General features: G+C 44.3%; 1 protein-coding gene across 9 annotated transcripts in view; it reads left to right on the top strand.

Annotated features, from left to right (window-relative positions):
• Window positions 1-83: 83 nt before the first annotated feature.
• Window positions 84-21046, top strand: part of ZC3H18 (zinc finger CCCH-type containing 18) — a 49959-nt gene continuing 28996 nt past the window's right edge. For 3 of the 9 annotated variants that reach the window (XM_014942535.1, XM_014942537.1, XM_014942539.1), the window contains exons 1-9: window positions 84-172; window positions 7468-8072; window positions 11384-11468; window positions 14278-14426; window positions 14730-14822; window positions 15421-15578; window positions 17162-17194; window positions 18787-18913; window positions 20050-20348. In XM_014942535.1, the coding sequence (XP_014798021.1) occupies window positions 7482-8072; window positions 11384-11468; window positions 14278-14426; window positions 14730-14822; window positions 15421-15578; window positions 17162-17194; window positions 18787-18913; window positions 20050-20348 (1535 nt within the window). In that variant the 5' untranslated portion in view covers window positions 84-172; window positions 7468-7481. Of the gene's footprint in view, window positions 173-6377; window positions 6475-7467; window positions 8073-11383; window positions 11469-14277; window positions 14427-14729; window positions 14823-15420; window positions 15579-17161; window positions 17195-18786; window positions 18914-20049; window positions 20349-21046 lie in introns of those variants that run through there. The other 6 variants (XM_014942538.1, XM_014942542.1, XM_014942543.1 and 3 more) reach the window with 4 other exon arrangements.

Genomic DNA, 21046 nt, shown 5'->3' on the forward strand with positions numbered 1-21046 from the left:
TGCTGTGGCGGGGGGCTGTTCACCCTTCTGGAGGGGGGTGGTCAGACCCCCAGGGGTGCAGGCAGCTCTGACTGTCCTCCCTCCCCAGGCAGGTTGGAACCGGGAGAGCTCCAGCAGCCTTGGCCTGGGGGGCACAGCGGAAGGACCTCAGCCTGGCAGGAGGCCCTGTGAGGTAAGGGAGGTGTTGTGGGGGGACCTGGGGGCCAGGGTGAGGAGAAGGGCCAGGAACCTGCAGCAGCACCAGCTGCACGTGGGGGTCCGTTCTGTCCTGTGGTGGGTGGATGGGTACGTCACCTGTGGGGGATTTGTTCTGCAACGGGTGGATGCATCACCCGTGGAGCTCTGCTTTGTGTTGTCCACCCAGTGCAGCACCAGCTGTGAGGCCCTTCTCTCTGCTCAGAGCTGCCGTTGTCTTTGCAAGCTCTCTAACACGTAGCTGCTGCAGGTGGTTTAAATTCCCTCCATGGGTCGTTTCAGCAGCATTGTCTCTTCTCAGAGTTGTCCTTTCAGCATCCACACTAACAATATTTTCTTGTACTGCCATCGCTAGCTCAGCTCTTCTGAAAACAACTGTTAACAGTTGCTATGGCTGTAGCGAGAGCAGCACCTCCAAGGTGTGAATTCTTTCTCCTGATTTTCCTAAGGTTTGTCTAGATTAAAGAAAAGGGTCAGCGTCTAGTCAAGACAACTCTTTGCAGCACTGCTGATCCAATGTTCTCAGTAAAATTAGCCTCCTGAGTCTGATTATCCACGAATCCTACAGAATAGAGGTGGAATTGTACTTGTTTTCTGTTGTGAGACCAGGGCGCCGATAGTTCAAAATTAGCATTTCCCAGCAGAGAGCTGCAGGAAGAGCCGTGTGTGCTCCAACAATAGGAAAATCGGTTACACTATGAAAACAAACTCCAGCTTCTTACAGTGCCATTCTCTTCAAGTGTTGGTCCCAGAGTCTGCCTGAGAGAAAGCAGTGGGTAACATTCTGAATTGGGGCTCTCTGAGCTCTTCTTTAAAAATCAGCTGGCTGAAGATGGCTGTCACCAAACAGTTCTCTTAAATTAAGATCGAAAGGTATCTCAGTTTTCTGCATTAAAAGCTTCCCTGACAGCTGCTACGTCATTGAAGTTTGCTGTGCATCTTCAAAGTCAGTGCTTCTCTGGGGATGGCAGATAAGTGTGTATTTAGTTAATTGACCCTTGTTTCATTCCAAGTAAAGGACTGGGGGCTTTGCTTTTTCAGTTTTACATGATGTTCCTTTCCTGGGTCACGAGGCGTTTTATTTCCTTTTCATGTCGTTGCTACTCTTCCATATTTTTTCCCCATTACAGTTCCTGCCCATTGCTTCCATTTTGCTTCTGTTTTCCAGTTCTTTGTTCCAAAAATCTTTTTTGCAGTTTGTTTCTTTTCTCACCTGGCCTATCAACACAACTTCCCATTCATTCTCCTCAACTCGCTCATCATTCTTCACCCATCCTCATGGCTTGACTTAGACCGTGTTCCAGGACTTTTCTGTTCTGCATTAATCCCTCGTTTTCATGTATCTTATTAATAGAAATGCTTTGATCGTGCATCAAATTGCTTGGCTATTAGAAAGGAGAAAAAACACTTTCTGCTATCACGGAGATTTCTGCCTCCAAAAAAAGAAGTTCCTCACTTCACTCTTGGCCTTTGGCCCACAGTGTTTGTCTCATGAACACGCCAGGGGCGGCGAGGTCTCTGTTGGGGGGGTACAGAAGTTGGGTATGAACTTGGTTCTTGCCATATGACTGAGAATTTATAGGATTTAAAGATTGAAGCTCCTGTTTTCTATAGGTTACTCAGTGCCTTCCTGCTACTGGAGGTGCTGGAATTGTCTGAGCCATTGGTTCCCATACTTTATCCAAGGTATTTTCCTTTTTCACTTGGAAAAGCTTTTTGTGGCACTGTATAAAGGCTTACCCTGCAAGGGAAGAATTTAATGAATGGAAATAATGCTTGCCAGGAGTGTTTTAGACTTGGTGGCTGTTTAAAATCCTGGTTTAACTCACAGCTTTATCCTATAGGTGCTGCTGTGGGTTAGAGTAAGCTGCTCTCCTTTCCATACTAGTTCTAGTTCATCTGCTCCCGAGACACTGCCTACAGCAGCAAGTTAGTTGTACACAAAGCTTACCTTAGGCTTAACTGAGGATGCTGCTCAAACTGTGCATGAGTTCTAATTGAAAACAGCACAGCGTAGAGCAGTAAGAAACAGAATTTGAGGCTTCTGCCAGCAATAGGCACCACTGAGAGCCACGGATCCAGAATGTGATTCAGTGAAACGCTGCAGTGCCTTAAAGTAGTGTCCGAGGTGCGTGTGTGACCACAGACTAAAACCTGGTTGGCATTTCAGGCATCTAATTTTGTACCTTTTGATGCTGTTCATTTAACAAAGAGTACAAGTTGGTCTTGATCTTGGAAACAGACATTGCTGCTAAGCATTCAGCCGCTCTGACTTGTCTGCTTCTTGCCTTGGGCAAATCACCTAACGAAAGTGTAAGGTTAAAAATAATTATTTTAAATGTATCCTGGTAAATGTAATCTGCCAATATTGAAGTTAAATTTTAAAAAACAGCTAAATAGCAAAGGGCTTTTCTCTTACTGCCTTTAGTGCTGTGTCAAGACTTCTTAGCCTCAATGCTGTATTTTAAGTTTTAAAAAAAGTCTTAGTTACTGAGAAGTTTTGGAAAAAATATAATGTGGCTGCAGATTAATTTAAATTTCCCTAACACCTCAATTTACAGTGCTTTTTTACCTGTGTGTGAGGGTGGGGGGGAACCTGTGTAATTTTAAATGTTTTCCAGTAAGGCTTTGAGGCTTAAATGGGAACAGAGAACAAGACGGGCCCCTTCATTATTGCATCCAAGTCCCTGCAGGTGAGGACAGCCACACGAATGCTTAGCTTGAAAGAGCATCTCTGTTCTATCGTATGCAAGCCGTGAAACACTGACAAAGTTAAGGATTAGTTAATGCTTCATTCCCTAATTTGAAAAATTCCAGAGCTCAGTCTGCGAAACTTCAGCACTACCTCTTGTTGCAGATTTATTGTGTAATGAAAAGCTTCTCTTTTCCACCAGACCTGATTCTGTGTGTAAATGGGCCGTCTTGGAGGCAAGTCAGAGCTGGGTGCTGGAGGAGTGCACTGTCTGTGCCTCCTCACCAACCCCTGTGTGTACAGGGAGTGAGGTGAGGGGCTGCAGGGAAAGAAGGCAGGTCTGTGCCAACAAAAGCTGCAGGTTGTTGCAGCCAGATGTCCCCTAGGATGCCAGGCTGTTCTAGCCTTTCTCGTCCTGCTCCTAGATGGTGCTTGGTGTGTCTCTTCAGAGTGTGTTCCATCATTTCTAGATAGGCAGTGACCAAAGGGCCAAACCTAGGTTTGAAAGAACTGCCAGGTGTTTTTGGCTGTAGCTGAGTGTGATGGGGTTCCGCTTGGGCTGCTGGGCATGATGGAAAGGTGCTGCTACTGAAAACAGGATGATAAAGCCCCAGACCTCTTATTTAGGAGATTTCTTCACTTTATATTTTTGGTAGATTGTTTTTAATACTGCTGGCTCACAGCACTGGCAGGGACATTCCAAGCCAACGGGGACTGGCTGGGGGCATGAGGACCCAAAAGGGGCAGCTGGAGGGAAAGTCTTCTGTGGGTACAGCAGGTGCCATCTGGCTCACCCCTGGGAGGATGGCATGTGCTTCCTGCAGGTGGGATGGCTGGAAAGATAAGCTGCCAAATCCTCAATTTCTTTCCTGAGAATGTGTGAATGCTTTTAAGGAGCATTCAACTCGATGAGGCGTGCACAAGTGTTTCCAGAGATGGGGAAAGGCACATTTCTGGCTGCAAGTGCACCCTACTATGGCATTTGCTCCAAAGCCACTTGATGGAAAGGCTGTACCAACTTGTTTAGCCTGTCAAAATGAGTGTGTCGTAAGCCTCGTCTGAAACGCTTAGTGACCTGTTCTGAACTAGTCTGCTTCAGACAGGCAGAAAATGAAAATATGACACACTTTGAGAAAATGAAGTTGGTCTAGTAATAGAAGGTGCTGTGCAGCTGTGACCAAGTTGGTTTTGCCTAAACTGCCTGTAATTTTAAAGCTATCCTTGAAGATAAAGCACTGCTAAATGAGAAGTAGTATTATATACCTGGTTCTTGCCCCATCATCCTCAGCTACAAGTCAAACAATGTTATCTGTAGGTTAGAAGTTAATTTTTTGCTTTTATAACTGGTTTTGAAGACAGTAAGAAACTGGCTTGGTTTTAAGGCACAAAAATTCCAAGCTTATGATGAAGGATGAAACCTTTGGATTTCTGCTCTACCTCTTATGTCAGTGTTGCTCAATTTGAAATATTTCCATGTAGTCATTTTTCTTAGGATTTTGTGAACTCTTTTCAGTTGGGCTGGCTTTTATTGTGTTTCTTATCATTTCTGCTGATGGAAATTAATAGGAAATTATTGTAACTGACAGATGCACTAGATTTTTATACTAACTTTAATAGCTGCCAATGGAGGTGAATATTTTATACGTATCGCCTTAGCTGGTCGTGGGAATGCGTTTGTATTTGTTTTCCCTCGTCCCTCTAAAGGTCTCGATTTCAAATGCAGAAAGGCATCTAGTTCACTTGAGCAACACCAAAGGAAAGGCATTTATTTGCAAGAAATCAGAAAACAAATTTCCTGAATACATCTGCACTTGACAGCTTTTATATTTCTCCTGGCCTCTTAAGGCTGACCTTTCAGATGCAATACACTAAGTTGTTCTGCATGCACGCAAAGTGTAACTTCTCAGGCACTTGGGCAATTAAAATTGCGGCCATAAACTTGCTCTAAAAGCCAGTAACAATTTGTGCAAGCATTTATGAATTCAGCGTCAACCTTTATATACTCAGTAAGAATACAATTTGTTTCAGATTACATCCTATTTAACTGCCCAGAGCCTCCTTCACCAGAAGGCAATCGCTCTTTTAATTTGGCTTTTAATTCTTCAGTAACATCACAACTTTGGTTGTGAGCAGCAGCAAACTTCTTCAAATGGGCAAAGAAATGAGTTGTTTGTAGGAAGCTCAAAATGTGACTCTGCTGCTGCTCAGGGCCACGTTGAATGTTTAGATCATCCTTGCATTTATCAGTTGGCTAATATTTGTGCAGGGATTTGAAGACTTGGAAGCAGAGCAAAGTTGTTTGGTACCAACACATAGACTTGGACTGCTTCTGGGAGCGCTTTTTCTTTTTTATTTTTGAGAAATCTTCTTAGCTCCTTCTCTGCAAACCTCCCGTAGCATAACGAGCAGCATTTTCTCGAGTGTGACTTTCATCTTGAGAGTTTGCTGCAAATACCAGCTGATAACGTCTTCACTTCACAGGGAAGGCAAGAGATGTTATCTCAGTGATGACAGTGCATCTGGCAGTGTACAAGACATAAATACAACAGCCCTGGTCCTGGCAAGTTTATGAAGAAGCAAATGAGTAGCACGGGTAACAGAGCTATAAAGCCTTCCTGATTTCCAGACGTGGGCTCTGAACACACAGAAGAGATGCCACATGTTCCCTGTGCTTGCTCTCCTGCTGTATTTCAGCACTGAGATCCCCAAATCTGTCGCTACCAAAATGTTTTGGGTTTTGGATGCTGTGAAGGCTTGGGATTTGTTTTGGTTTACAATGTGTGGCAGTCTGTTTGGATGCTGTGGTTTGTGGTGCCTTCTGCCTGTTGGTTCTTGCTCTTTGATGGTAAATAACAATCTTTACCATGCAGAACCAGTCAGAGGAGCAGAGTGGAGAAAAGTGACAGGGTGGGTCACAAAAAGGTGAAGTTGCGCAGAGCTGCCTGCTGTTAATGACTTTTATGTCACGAAGGATTGCTGGATGTGTTTAAAGGACCTACCAGAGTCTTGTATTTTTTGCGTTTCTGCTCCAGGGGTCTTAAAAATAACAGGTAAAAGTTTGGTCATTTATGCCATGTTTTTATAAGTGTGCTTGCAGGGAGGTTGTAGCTAGGAGCAGCTGAAGTAAAACATGGCACATATTACAGTGAAGAAATCTGGTGATTTGTAGCCCTGTGGCTTTTCTTTAGCCCCAAATATCCTTATGTAAGCCTTGGGTTTGTCTATAGCTTTTCATTCCTGTCTGATGGCTGCCCAAGCTTGTTGCTGTACAGACCTTTGGATTTGGAGGAGGAGGTGGCATATACTGAGGCAGTGAATTTAGTCCCTTGGAGAGGTGCCACCTTGAGCCAAGCTGATGCCTCTGTTGAACTGTTTCTCTGGTACAACCAGAAAATTGTGGTGGATGCTTTTATCTCTCTGAGTGTTGGCTGCTTCGGTACTGGAAAACTTTACCCAATACACCTGTCTCAGCTTTGGCTTTTCCAAAGGAGCTGAACACCGTTCATTGCTGAAGGGAGCAAGGAAGGAGTTGCCATTGTTGTTTATAGGGCTACGGACGTGCTACAGCAAGAGACCACAGCCAAAGGGTAGGAGTTTTTGATCATCAAGAGCTTTTGTCTAGATGTGAACCAGTGATCTTCCTAATAAGAGACAGCTCAACCGGTTCCTTGGGTTAGACAGTTCTGCTATAATTCATGGGGTTTTTTCTGTTTTCAGGAGTAAAATAAATAGATGTATGGGTTGGGTTTTTTTCATGCTTTACATCTTGTCCCTTTCTGTTGCGTTTATTATGCTTATTCTAAGCAGGCATCTAATTTTTAACTTATTCATACCAAGCACATCTTCATACTGAGGTTCTAGCAAAAGTGCACGATGCAGTTATGGAGTTAATCTGCTGCTTTGAAGGAATTTTAAATCTTTACTGTATAAAGCTGGTGGAGATTAGATGGCAATACATGCACTGTCTGAATTAAACCTGATGAAAAATCCAAGAGTTTTCATGAATGCATACTGTCTTTGCTTTCATATCTATTCTGGATGCAGTGGAACAAGTGCTGTAAATATATAGGCTGTTTTTCTAGCATCACTCTAAGTTGTGGTGCTGTGCATCTTCAAGAGTCTGTGCAATCTGCACTAATGTGTGCTTATAGTTACAAAATGCACCTGAAAACCTGTCTCTGTGTTCTGAAGCTCACTCACTTGGTCACAGAAGAAATTCCACTACTGATTGTGCTTGAGGTGAGGAGGCTGCCTCAGGATTTCTAACAGTGATTTGGTGGGAGAGCTTGTGTGGTCTCAGCTGTTGGAGCTTGTAGATGAAGCTCCAGCCTTGAGCTCCATCATTGTACATGAAGGGTAGCACATTTATCTAGTCTGGGACAATATTGGAATCAGTTCTTTATCCAGTGTAAACTCTGTATTTCATTCTTGAGGGTACTATGATAAACCATGTTTGTGAATTCAAGCAATCTTTTCTTCTTTAGGAGGTAAAGTATGAGAATACAAAGTCTGCAAGGTGAGCTTTTCTTGATTTCCCAACTTGTTTCCCTGTAACAAGTGTTGTTTTTCACTCTCTGCAGACTATTGGGTACTGATGGACGTTTCCGACAGCCCTGAGCGAAACCCCTGCTCTCCTGATGAAGAGGACCAGCAACTTTCTGATGACGAAGTTCTGAAGGAGAGTGGTTCAGACCGGGAACTTGATGGAGAGGGTGGGCAAAGCAGTGTCCTGGGAGAGGAGGAGGAGGATGCAGCCAGGGGACTGAGCCATGGTGAAGAGGGGAATCACTCTGATGACGAGGACCGCTTAAGTGAAACCAAGTCTCAGGAGTCTGACAACAACGAGCAGAGTGGGGAGCTGAAGAGCCCCCCACCTCGCAAAGGAGAGGAAGAAGACCGGACAAATGACCTTGGTGATGAAGCATCCTCTGTCACCCGTGAGCTAGATGAGCACGAGTTGGACTATGATGAGGAAGTTCCTGAGGAACCAAGTGCTGCTACTGCAGAGGAGGATGGTGAGAAAGCTGCTGGTGAGGATGATGAAGAAGAGGAGAAAGGAGACGATGCCCATGAAGATGAGAAAAAATCCAGCAGTAAAAGCGATGATGAAAAGGATGGCCAGGATCCCCTCAAAGAGAAGAAGAAAGAAGAAGATGATGGAGAAATTGACGATGGAGAAATTGATGTAAGTAGGAGCTGGCCTGAGATGGGCAGAGTCCTGCAGGGAGGGACCTGTCCTCCTGTGTCAGACCTGTTTGGCTCTTAGACTGCTGTGACTTCTTTCATCTTTGACATGAATATCTGTGTTAGCTGTGTCCCCAGTGTGCAAATAACACACTTTTTCTCTGGAGGTAAGACCATACTGTGTACTAAGTCTTAAACTCAGTGACTGGGACGTGTAGTGCCACGTACTACAGAAAAGCTTTGTGCCAAGTATTATCAGAGTCGTCAGAAATAAGCTTTGTTCCCATTGAATGTGGAAGGGCTCCAGTGCTTTAAGAAACTATTCAGCCTCAGCTCTCAGAGGACTTTTGAATGATGCTGACAGCAAATTACTTAGCCATGGATTAGGCGCTCATAAGCTGTCTCATCAGTTTAGGTTGAGGGGCTGGTGCCGTAGAGTGGCTGCTGTGTGTGCTGGAGGCATCAGGTGTGTGCAGGAAGCCCATGGCCCTGAGCTGTTTTTTGGGCTCCACCAGCATCTGGGTGTGTGGACGAGGAACAGAGGGTGCTGAGCTTCCTAGAAGGTGGCTGACCAGGCAGACCTTGCGCATGGTTTGGGTGATGTGTGTGTTCGTGGCTGTGCTGTCCCAGTAGTGACTGCTTCACAGCTGAGAACAAACGCAGCTATTTAGAAAAATCAAAAACTGGGTTTAATTGCGTTAGTGATTAGAACAAATAGCACTATTTATCCATGCTTGTCTTCGGGTAGGAGGCACTGCAATACAACAGTTGTATTTAAGACAGCTTAATACAGTTTCCTTCTTACAGGCAGAAGAAGAAAACAGAACAAGGCGATTCTAGCAGTAGAGTAGAAAGCCTTCTGTGGGTTCCTGGTTTGCTGGACACCTTACTTGAATCCAAACGGTATTAGTGAAAAGCATCCTGTAGAGAAATGGCTGGTGCAGAGCATCTGACTGACTCTGCTCTTTGTTGTCTGTGCCAAAAGTGCTTCTGCCCCACTAGACCAGGTTGGGGCAGTGTTGTGAGAATATCCTGGTGAGAGGTGAGGAGACAGTGGGCTGTGGATGGGGCCCTGGTGGGGCTTCTCATTCAGGAGGGGAAGGTTCAGACTTGCCTTCCAGCCCCCATCGCTGTGTAGCTGACCTGGCCGTGTGCTCAGGAAGCTCGCGGGGCCTCACGGTGGAGAGACCCTGCTCCCTTTTTATTGAAGTGTCATACATTGTTTATTTTTCACTCTAATGGTGCTTTGACAAGTTCAGTTGCTTTAAAAAAGGTGATGTAATTTTTCTTCATTGTGCCCATTCTGGCAGGTGATTTTGTTAAATACTTACATATTTTCCAAAACTTTTGTGTGTTTCTGATTCAGTTAGAAGGAATTTCAGCGTGTTGTGGGAGAGTCCAGGCAGGGGAAAAAAATTCCTGGAGTCCTGACTCTGTGCCTACTTCTTGATTAAAATATGAATGCTTTCCTTTAGAGTCTAAAGCATTCTTGGGAGCGCTCTCCTTACAAAGCACAAGATGAATCTGTACTCTGGTTTTCATACATTAACTCATAACAGGGTTCCCAGCTGCCTGATTCCAAGGAGACCTCACAGAAATAAATACTTTCCCTTTTGTTCAAGTACAGCATTTGCAAAGACTTCACACGGTTCTTTTGAAAGAAGCAGAGTTGAGCTGGTTGTACCATTCACGCGTTGTTGAATGCCAGACCCAGCTTTGGAGGAAACTTAAATCTCCGCATTTTATTCTGCTTTCAGAGTTCTGTCTTGGAGGGGAGGGAATATTAATGCAAATTTTGATTTTGAATATATGTAGAGACTTTAAAATCTGCTCTTGTTCAGGAGAGCTCTCCTTGTATTGCCCTCAGAGGAATGCAGCAGAAGAGGCTGTTAACCCATCTCGCTGTACATCCTTTGTTTATCTACACCCGAGCAGTGGTTTTTCCTCCTTTCCAGCTGCTAAATTGATCAAAGTACATAACTTTCATAATCTTTTCCATGTAGACAACTGCTGTCGCTGCCACAGGGTTGCTGCGATTGCCACGCAAAGGGAAGGCCTCCACCAGATGCTCCCTCTTCAGATGTGTTTCATGTGCTGAAAACGTCTGTGGTGGTGAAATGGAGGCAGACCGAGGGAAGGCCAGGATGCCTTTTAGGATAAATAACTGATTTTTCTTGCTAGATACCTCTAAAAACTCTCTGATCATGTATGCCTCTGCCTTCTGCATCGCCATCTCTTTTTAGCTCCTTTTGACTTTTCAGATGCTGCCTAATGAAGCCAGGGAAGGTGTCTTTCCTGGAGAACAAAGGCAAAGGCTGGTGGTGCTTCAGAGTTTCAACAATTTTCTTCTGGAGGTGTTCCATGACTGTTATTTCACGCTCATCCCTGGTGGTTCTTAATCTTTGAAGCGACCTCCATCTCCCAAAATTTCTTCCTGGGGCAGCTGTACCTGGGGATAATGTAGAGTTTTGTTACTTCAACAACTCCAGTGTGGAGCTGAGAAGTAGAAGGGAAGGTGTCAAGTTGTTGCCAGAGAGGACTGGAAGAAATGTGTATGACTTTTTTCCTCAAAAGCCCGTGTGTGAGATTGTCACTCAGCGTTGCGGGGAAGCATTTTAGGATTACTTATTTTAATAGCAGTCATCCTTCAGAATGTGATGTGTAGGTGTGTGATGTCTGTATTGGGTTATGTGGGAATACCGCTGTGTTTTAAATCAAGGAAGAGAAGGAATTAGCTTGAGCTAAATAGAGATGACAGATGATGATGTGCTGAGCAGGGGACAGCCAGTTTAGAGGCTCTGAAGGGCAGTGGTATTACCCCCACCAGCAGAGCTGTGTCGGTGTGTGTGCTGTTGGCTTTGGGTAGGAAGGGCAATGCCATTTAGCTCATTTGCCTCAAAAGATTGTGAAGCTGCCTCCAACTGCCTTGCACCTCAGCTAAAAGCACACAGCCAGCCTCCTTCAGCTGAGGTGTAAGAGCTTAATCCACTGTACTGTTGGTTTTGAGCCTTTAAGCATATATTGGTTAAAAGGTGCAGCTCAAAACCTTGGTCTGTGGTGTGGCACTAAGATGTCTGTAACATCTGAAGGGTTTTGCAGTCACCTTTGAAACCCTGAAGTTGATGCATCTTTCTGTTTGTAGCAGTGCGTTGCAAAGATGCTCAGGGGTATTTATTGTAACTTTATATTGCTTTTCTCTTGTGTTTTGCTCCAGGGTGTGTTTTCAGTGACTGATATTTGACCATATTGTGAAATGTCAAGTCGCTGCAGAAAATGCACCACGTGAAATGTCAGCTTGTCTGTCTGTTCCAGGATGATGACTTGGAAGAAGGAGAAGTTAAAGACCCCAGTGACAGAAAAGTGAGGCCACGTCCCACCTGCCGATTCTTCATGAAAGGTAAATGGCATGCTGTAATGGTGGAAGAAAACCAAAGATGCTGTCATTTTTCTTGTTTGGCTGCTGTCTACATGATAAACTCTGCCCCAGGCGTCCTCAGTGTCACCTTTCTGTTCCTTGGTGGCCAGATGCTGAATTTACATAGACCCATTATGCAAAAATTGCTTTGCCTTAAGTATGGGGAGCTTGGTAGAAACCAAAAAAGGAAAACTTGCTAATGTTTTTAAAAGAGCACAGAATAAAACTACTTGGGCTGTTTTAACTGACTATTTCATAGAGGTTACTCTGTGGAAAACAAAAATGGCAAATACTCATTATTTCTTATCGAGCTCGTGCCTTGCCAAAACATAATTTTTTCTTACAATCCCTTATTTGCCTCACTTCCCCAGTTGTTAAAAGACATTTGATGAAATTTAAAAATCAAAAATAAGGCTAGAAATACTGCTTTCTGGTAAGAAATATTGATGTGACATCACGTTGACGTCCACCAAACTGCTGCAGCCCTTGCAGATGTGTTTGGTGACCAGGTTCCTGCGTTGCTTGTGTAGTGGTGTCAGGTTTTGGCAACTCACAAATAGGTGTTTTCAGATGCAACCCAGAAATCCCAGTGAGATGGCACGCTCGAGGGGTGACGTTGGACCTGTCACGGTGAGACATGCTGGTGGCCAGTACTTCCATTGGGCTGAGGAAATGGTCAGCTGGGAAAAAATAATCCTCATGTAAATAGAAGCTTTTTCCTTCAAGCTGGAAGATTGCTTCATGCTGTATCAGATGCTACATTTCTGAAATATGATTGGGATTGTCAGCCTCAGTTGGAAGGAATTGGGGTGGGAAATCATAAACAGTATTTCTTACTGTGAATGAGACCTGAGACTTGAAACTTTTAAATTTAACGAATTGTATTTATTTTTTTTAATTATTATTCTTAATAGGATATTCCCCAAATGCACAACAGCTATCTTAGACTATCCTGCTTTTTTTTTTTTAGTGTAGAGAGCAGGTTCTATAAATATTTTCTTACTTAAACTGATTATAGCTCTCTTCCTCTTCCTTCAGCTTCATCTCCCTTAATGTTTACTCATGTACTTTGTTTTATTTACAATCACCCTTGAAATGATTTATGAAAATCTGAAATTAAAAGAAGGGTGGAGAACAGGGTGGAGTCTCTTGCTCCTTGCGTCAGTGGCGTATGCAACGTAAGGAACTGCTTAGGGGGTTTCCGCAGACGTGACCATCAGATATCATGGACTTGGCTTCCTCAATGTCTTCCGGTATCAAATTTTCTGCCTGTGCTGAGACACAAACGTGTTGGGTGATGATGGTGGCACAGGGAAGTCCCTCGGCAAGGAGAGGTGTTTGTTCCTGAATCCTTAGCGTGACGTACGCCTCTGTGCAGCACGGAAGTATTTGACTGAGTCAAAGTTCAGACTGCAGTTGTTTTTCTTTAATTTGGCGTTGGTTCAGATAACGTTGACACTTGCTGGCCCCTTAAAGGCTTTATTGCCACCAGGGAGATCAGGCAAGGTTCACGTGGGACCTTGAAGACATCCAGATTTTTGCCCTTGCAGTGTCTGAGGAGCGCTCACGTGGCTGCGCCTGTCCAGTGGCATGAATGACTGGCTTGCAGAGCCTTCCAGTGAAGTGGTTTGATGTGTAGCCACCTTGACATATGTAGGAGGGCCCCTTACTTGTCAGGGTAATCAATCCCCTTGACACTTCAGTAGGAATAGCAAGTGTTCGCGTAGGAGTCTGACAGCCCCTACACCCGGTGCTCAGGCATTGAGAAATGATGTGTTGCTCCGTGAGCTGCTGTGCAAAGGGATTTGTGCTCTCCTGATGTTTGACAGTATCTAAAACAAAAGCATCCAGTGTTACCTCCGACTGAGAACAGCAGCTCATGGTTAGTCTGGGACTGAGGAGGAGCATTTCCAGGGACCCAGGTGCAGTGTGATTTTCTGAAATGTTGCCCAGCCAGCCAAAATCGAGGATTCCTCCTTGGGCCACAGCAATGTTAACTGCTCCATTGTCTCTAACGTCAATGTGCTGATGCCCAGGCAAGCACAGAACTAGTGATGACTTTGTGGTGCAATTGTCTACTGGGAAATCTGCAAAATGTCTATTGCCTGATGTTAAGTGCATTGCTGGGAGGAAAAAAAAAAGAGGGGGTTGCCTTAGAAAGGTAAGCTACTTTAAAGTTGGGAATTAGCTTTGTATTCTGATAGAGACCCCCGAGTGTTAGCATCTCTTTGGGGGTGGTACCTGAAGCTAATGAGCAGCTTTAGATTTGTTTGCTGCCCTCCGTAGTGATGTCTCCTTCCTGCTTTGTGCTGGCAAGCCTGCAGAGTCAGTTGGAGAGAAAGCTTTGATGTACTTCGTGCCTCACCAGAGTTGTTTATTTTGAATGCTCTGTGATGCTTTCTTTGCTGTCATATTGTATTTGTTGTTTTCTGTAAAATTTAAAGCTCCTAACTCGAAGTGTTTGTCATTAATAAGACTTGAAGAGCCCACAGGCTTATTATTGCATTCGCTTAATGGCGTGTATGCAGCCATCCCTCCCTTCTCCCCACCAGAATAAGGTTCTTGTACATTCATCCATCTGAGGCTGGATCTGTTTGTCCTCCCTGGGAAGTTGGGGTGTGGTGAGTGTCTTTCCATGTGTGTGAACAGAGGTAAATCTTAACAAAGTTGGAGAAAAGAAAAGCCTCATGTCCGAACCAACATTATTCCTTGTTGGGTTTTAGATGGCTGTAAGGCTGAACAAACACTTGCTGTAGGCACACAGGGGTCTAACAGAACTGTATTTCCACAGGTCACTGTACTTGGGGCATGAACTGTCGATTTATTCACCCTGGCGTGAATGACAAAGGAAACTACTCCTTGATCTCCAAGCCTGAGCCCTTCTCCCCAAATGGCGCTCCTCCTATTGGCCCTCACCCACTGATGCCAGCCAACCCTTGGGTATGGACATCTTTTGTGTGAATTTATGGCTTCTGCACGTAGCTTTTGTCTCCTGCTCTAGGAGAAGTGAAGATTTTCTTCGAGTTAAAAACTTCAGCAAAATTCAATACATCTATTGAATATTTGATTTATTTTCTTTAGAGGTGGTCTTGAAGGTGTTAATAGAGGGGAATAATTTTCCATGTCCTGATCTCTGGAGCATCTGGAGGTACTCCAGGGTAGTTGTTTACAAAGCATGTGTTTGCTACTTAAAACTAATGTCAAGTGTTTGTCTCCTTTCTCTTCTCCTTTCCTTTGTACCAGGGAGGGCCAGTCGTTGATGAAATCTTACCTCCGCCCCCTCCAGACCCTCCAACAGAAAGTGCCTGGGAGAGAGGACTCCGGCATGCTAAAGAGGTAAATGGGATCCTCAGAACATGTGCTGACTGTCTCTAAAATCCACTGGCCTGTTTCATTGAGAGCAGGGTGTTAGAGGAGCTCTTTTTGGAGCACGTAGTATCTTGGCCTTTTTAAGGAACCTTCCTTTTGCTTTTCAACTTATTAAATGTGTCTTGTTGTATATCACAGTCAAGAGGAACTGGCATCCAGTTGTTTGGGTTTTTTTGTGTAAACATGAGCTGGGGAACGTTTGTGGCCCTAAAGTCAAGCCCTCCACAAAGCAAAACTTTTTAAGCTGATCCAGTTTCCCTTATTTCAGTAGCTGTTTATCCAGCACCTGTAGGATCCACGTGTCTCATCATTGCAGAAAATGGGGTCAGCGTGCGTGAAACTTTTGTCACCTGTCTGCTGCATTTCTGAGCTGATGGAATAGTGAATTACACTTTCTGTGTCAAAAAACTCTCCAGGTCCTGCACATTCATGAGACTTGTTCAGAAGAACGATGATTTAATTGAACAGCAGATTTCTCCCCAGTGAAGGATTTCTAATTCTGCGATTTCTGTGTGCTTCAGAAATGTTCTCTCTTTAAAATGTTTTTATTTTTGCGTTACGGCAGGTATTAAAAAAGGCAACTATGAGAAAAGAACAGGAGCCTGACTTTGAGGAGAAGAGGTTTACTGTGACTATTGGAGAAGACGAGCGTGAATTTGACAAAGAAAACGAGTTTTTCCGCGACTGGAATTACCGCATCACCAGAGACGTCAGAGATCCAGCGTAAGATGCAGTCTTATTTTTGCTACGTGGAATAGATGGGTGGGAAATGTAGTGCAGCGTGGCAGTCTTCAGTTAACTTGTTGCTCCAAGCTGGAGGAATGATCACCTCAGAAAATGGAAGCAACTTCCATTAAGCACTATGTACACTGGTTAAAAATTTGAGCTGCCTCCGCTCACTCACGCTACCTTCCTTTACAGTCATCTTTAAGCCTTTCTGCCTTCAATGTCATTGGCATACTTGTCCCTTGAGGATATTATCTAGTCGTGCATTGCCTACTTCAGGCCAGTGCATCCTTCTGACTTTTTTCCTCTTGTTTTTCTTATTTCAACACATGAGAGTTTTAAAATGCTAAAGCTGGGGTTGCGAAGTTGGGATATGCTCAATGTCCAAGAGCTTCAGGGCAGCAGTTGTACAGTCTCAACCAGTTGGATCTTTATTTGCAAGGGCATTGGCGCAGTAGCTGATCTTAACAAACATATTGACCAGTCCCAGATAAACTGCTTAGTAAGACACTGGTCAGAAAGCAAACCTCTTCGCTGCCAGGGCAGGCCCTGGGCCAAAACAAACACTCTAAACCTAAGTGGGTGATTGGTTTCTTAAGGATGTAAAACATAAAATACTGGAGAACGCAGCCACACTCCTGTCACGACTGAGGGCAGGCAGGAGGTGCAGGGGTGAATGTCAGCTCAGAGAGAGTTGCTTAGTAGTTCTTGATCCAAGAAATGGAAAACCAGTTTTTGAGGCTTGTATTTTGTATGAATACAGGTGAATCTCTGCTTCTCTTTTGCTTACACATCCTCTATTCTTCCGACACACAGATCATGGATTATTCCTACTCACTCACAGAGAAAGTGTTTGCAAGGCTTGGTTCTGTCTATTTTAGAGTGAATGAAATGCAAATAAAAAGTCTGAAAAGGAGCAGGTTAAGCTTTTGGTCAACAGTCTTTGATTTGCTCTAGAGTGCAGTTCCTTTCCCTGCTTTCAAAAAGAAGCTATCTACTCAGTTCTGTGGACTGGAGCAAAACAGTTGCCCCATATTAATTTTTTCCTGTGTAGAAATCAGTCTGTATCTTGGCCTTCTCTTCTGAGAAGGCTTTCAGCTGTGCCTGGGACATTATATCACCATACATGACCATACAGTATCTTTATTTTATGATTGTGTATGAAAACTAGCATCGGCATTCTAGTTGTTTTATGCCACTGCCTCACTGATGTAAGAATTGTTTTGTTAGGTACAGGAGTTTCTGTAATGTATTGCATGTAGCTAGTGTTAAACAGAAGTAATCTAACAAATGGAATACCTGAAAATTCAAGCACCTTTATCTATAACAAGACTGTGGCATTAATATATCTCTTCACTATGTGTAAAGGCAAAAGTTATGAAGTTGCTGCTGCTGTAAATTCTAGAAAATAGTGGTTTTTTTCTCACACACACGCCTTACTGCACAGATTGCCACCTTGCAGCAAACTAACCACTGGTGGTGCAGCTGGGATGTTAATAAATGCTTTCAGGACTGTCTTGTGACATATGAAGATGCCTAAATAGTTCATGAATCCCTTTTTCTTTTTTGAAAAACTATAGGGAGGTGGACATCAAAGAAAACATTAACTATGGGTAAGCAGGTCTTTGATTCCAGTACTGTTGCAATTGTAAGAAAATACTTCCTTTCCTTTCTCCATTGCACTTCTAAAAACTTCCTAGGCCACAGACCGCTATCCCACCAGGTGTGGTGGGTGGTTTGTTAATTGAACAGATATATTTGTGGTTTTGAGCAATACCAATTATTTACCTAAGGATTTCAGCACTGAATTATCTACATGCACAGCAGTAGTGCTTGTTTGAATGAATAAAAGTCCACAAATGCTATAGGAAGGGAATGGGGAGATTTGGATTTGAGGCCGGGTTAAAAAGTAAAGACTTTCCTTTTTGGTGTAGCTGGAGATTTTTTTGTGTCTCTTTGAACACCTGATGTCACTGAATCCAGACTGTTGGCTGGCTGGCATCAGGAGTTTGTTGCTGAATTAAGCATCAGTATTCAGGATTCCCTGGTACTCTTTCCCTTTGCTTATCATCTCAGAGAAAAATAGAAATCTTAAATCATTTAAAAGCACTGAAAGAAATCCAAGTAGCCACTTGGCTTGCAGGGCAGCGCTTATATCTTAGCCTGTTGTAGATTATTTGGCACTCTTTAAAATGCAAAAGTGGGCCCTTTATTCATTTTACTTACAAGTCAGTCTCATTACAGATAATCTGGAATTTGGGAGCACTTGCTTTATTATCTTAGTTCTGCCACTGGCTCCTCTGTGGCCCTGGAAGTTTCTTGTTTCCTGTACCCACCTCCCAATTTTTACAGTGGATCTGATATTTTCACTCCAGGTGGCTGGCAGGGATTGGGTAGTGTTAAGTATGTGAATTGAAAACATCAAGTAACGTTAACAGAAATCATCAAATGGAGGAAACATTACAAAATTAAGGAGGGTGGTGTTTAGAGCCTTTTCCTCCCCAAAATTCATTTCAGTTTTGCGATTGAATGGGGTGTGCTTGCCAGTTTTTTTGTGTGCTGGAGGGCCAGCACCTGTTTTCCACTGGAGAATATCAGCTGCAGACGCGGTTACCTTCGTTGCATGGTGTAATTCCAGATGCAGGGACACAGCGTTGCTGGTCTGACCCCGAAGCTTAGCTTCTCCCAGTGGAAAGTCCAGCAACAGCTCCTGTCCTGTGCTGGTGTCACTGGGGTGCACCCATGGCCTCCGGTGGCAGGGGAGTAGGAGATGGCCATCCGTTCCCCTTGTGACGTGAGGGTGCTTGGGATTAGCTGTGTGTGCACAGACAGAGAACGCAGCTCTAAATCAATGAGGCAAAACGTGCTCTGCTACATTTGCATACATTTGAAGGGGCTATAAAAAGCAATTGGTGTTTCTGCATTTTTTACCGCATTGATTTGAAGCCTGAATTTGGCTCACAGTGTTTCTCTTTTTTGTGTTTATCAAGAAAGGTTTGTGCTTTTCTCTGATAAGCTTCACTTGAAAAAAAGACTGTCTGTCTAGGATGTGTAGAAAACAAACCACTTTGTACCGTCGTACTCCATTGAACGTGTTTTTTCTTGTCAGTGCACAGTGACTAAGACCTTGCCTAGAACACGTAGAGTTTCTGTACGGCGACAAGGTGATATTTCTTTTTCTAACTTTCCCTCTTTTTCATTGTAGGCTTGATCCCTATACAGATCCTTATTATGACTATGAAATAGAACGGTTCTGGCGTGGTGGGCAGTATGAGAATTTCAGGGTTCAGTATACAGACCCAGATCCATACCGTAACTACCGAGTAAGTAAGGTAATACCCCTTTCTGCGCTCTTCCTTTCAGCTTTCTTCCTGCTACTTCTGGTGCTTGTCATGTTTCCAGTGCAGTGGTTGAAATGGGACTTCACATGTATGTTCAAGATGCTTTATCTTCCAAATAGCTAAATCTTGACTCAATTACTGCACAGAACACACTCTAGGTGCAGGGATGGGAAGATGTTCTGTTTTAGTGTGATGAAGGCAAAACCACGCCTGAGATGGGAAGATGGTTCCTCTGCGTACCAGGCTTGCAGCTGCATCTCCAGCCAATTCTTGGACATTTTGGAGAGGGAGGGAGTTTCCAGGAAACAACCTGAATGAGGAACAGTTTGCTTGCTAGTTATTGGGACAGATGGGAAGGATTAGATTTGGACAGGCGTGCTTTGTGTACAGATGGAGGCTCCGGCATGACTGTCCACCACTGGTGGAGTTGCACGTTGGTGGCTTTGAGTCAGACGAAGGAAGCAGCCAACCAGTTGCTCAAATCCCAGATGCAGTCAGTTGGTGGTGCGCTGCTGTGAGGCGGAGAGGCCAGTGAAAATAAGGCTATGAACCCTTTCCCTCTGCTTCCTTTTGCACTCCTGCAAACTGTTGTGCCTAGAGACTAGTGGCAAAAATAATAAATCCTGCTCAGTGGGGACCTTTTCACTGATACTCATGTCGTCCTTTAAACAGTGGCTTTCCTTGGGCTGTAAGACCTTGTTGTTCTACAGAAGCTGTGCATAAGCAGGAGCCTGTCCTCACTATTGTTGCACATGGTGCACCATCAATTACTTCTGTGGTGCTGGCTTGTAAAGTTAATTAGCTTGTTATAAACGTGATTAGCAATGAAAGCGAATACTTGTAAACATCAATACGTTTATTTAATAAGCGTAACAAACCAAATTAATCGTTGACTGTTGCCTTTGAAAATTACAACTGTGATGAATATGATGCGGTGTTTTGTTCCTCTCTGCTTTCTGCCTGCTCAGCAAACAGCGATGGCCGGCAAGCTCCAGAGTATTTTGCCCGGACATGGGAGGGCGTATGGAGTTGTTTGCAGTCCAAGAGTTTGTAACCTTGCTGCCCGTTTTTTTTTATGAGATGTTATCACAGCATCATGATGATTTCTCTTTTTTTTTTTTTTAAAGGAAAGAGAGCGAGAGCGGGAGAGGGAAAGAGAGAACAGACAACGAGAAAGGGAACGCGAGAGGGAGCGAGAGCGGGAGCGAGAGCGGCGCCAGCGGGAGCGGGAACGGGAAAGGGAACGGGAGCGCGACAAGGAGCGCCAGCGGCGGAAAGAAGAGTGGGAACGGGAGAGAGAACGAGTGAAGAGAGATGAAAAAGACAGGCAGCACAGAGACCGGGACAGGGACCGAGACCGGGACAGGGACAGGGAACGTGACAAGGAGAAAGACAAACCAAAGCCCCGGTCCCCGCTGTTACCAAGGTAAGTGTTTGCTGGAATTCAGACTTGACATTTTATTTGATGTGGTTTTGTCGGTGGATCACGAATGCGGCTCATGCTGATAACGGTGGAGAAGACCCCTACTGACTGCAACTCTTGAGGAAAGGGGTAGTTTTCTCAAGTCACAGGTGACAGGACAAGAAGAAATGGCCTCAAGTTGCGCCAGGGTAGGTTCAGGCTGGATATTAGGAAAAATTTTTTCACTGAAAGGGTTATCAGCCATTGGAATGGGCTGCCCAGGGAGGTGGTTGAGGCACCATCCCTGGTTGAGGCACCATCAACCCAAAAGATGGGTTGATGAAGTGCTGGGAGGTATGGTTTAGTGATGATGCTCCTTGTTTGTTGTGTGGGTGTCTATTTTTGTCAGTTAGGTTGACGGTTGGACAAGATGATCTTTAAGGTCCCTTCCAACCTAGAAGATTCTGTGATTCTGTGATTCAAGAGAAAGGCAACGCTTTAAATGAGCCTTGCTGGCCACTAAGTGGAGCTAAAACATCAGTAAGAACTGAGTGTGCATAACGTGGCTCTGAAAGGAGGAGAGCATCTGTCCTAAGGAGATGTTCAGCTTGTCCCTGCTCCGTTGAGGCTAGAGTTACGTCTTGGGAGGCTGGCTGAGAGAGTCCTGGAGGTGGCGATGGCTCCCTTTGAGGCCTTGGCAAATGTCCTTTGATAAGAACTAG

The sequence above is a fragment of the Calidris pugnax genome, unplaced genomic scaffold (assembly GCF_001431845.1).
Source record: "Calidris pugnax isolate Ruff unplaced genomic scaffold, ASM143184v1 scaffold28, whole genome shotgun sequence".
In the NCBI taxonomy this organism is placed as follows: Eukaryota; Metazoa; Chordata; class Aves; order Charadriiformes; family Scolopacidae; genus Calidris; species Calidris pugnax.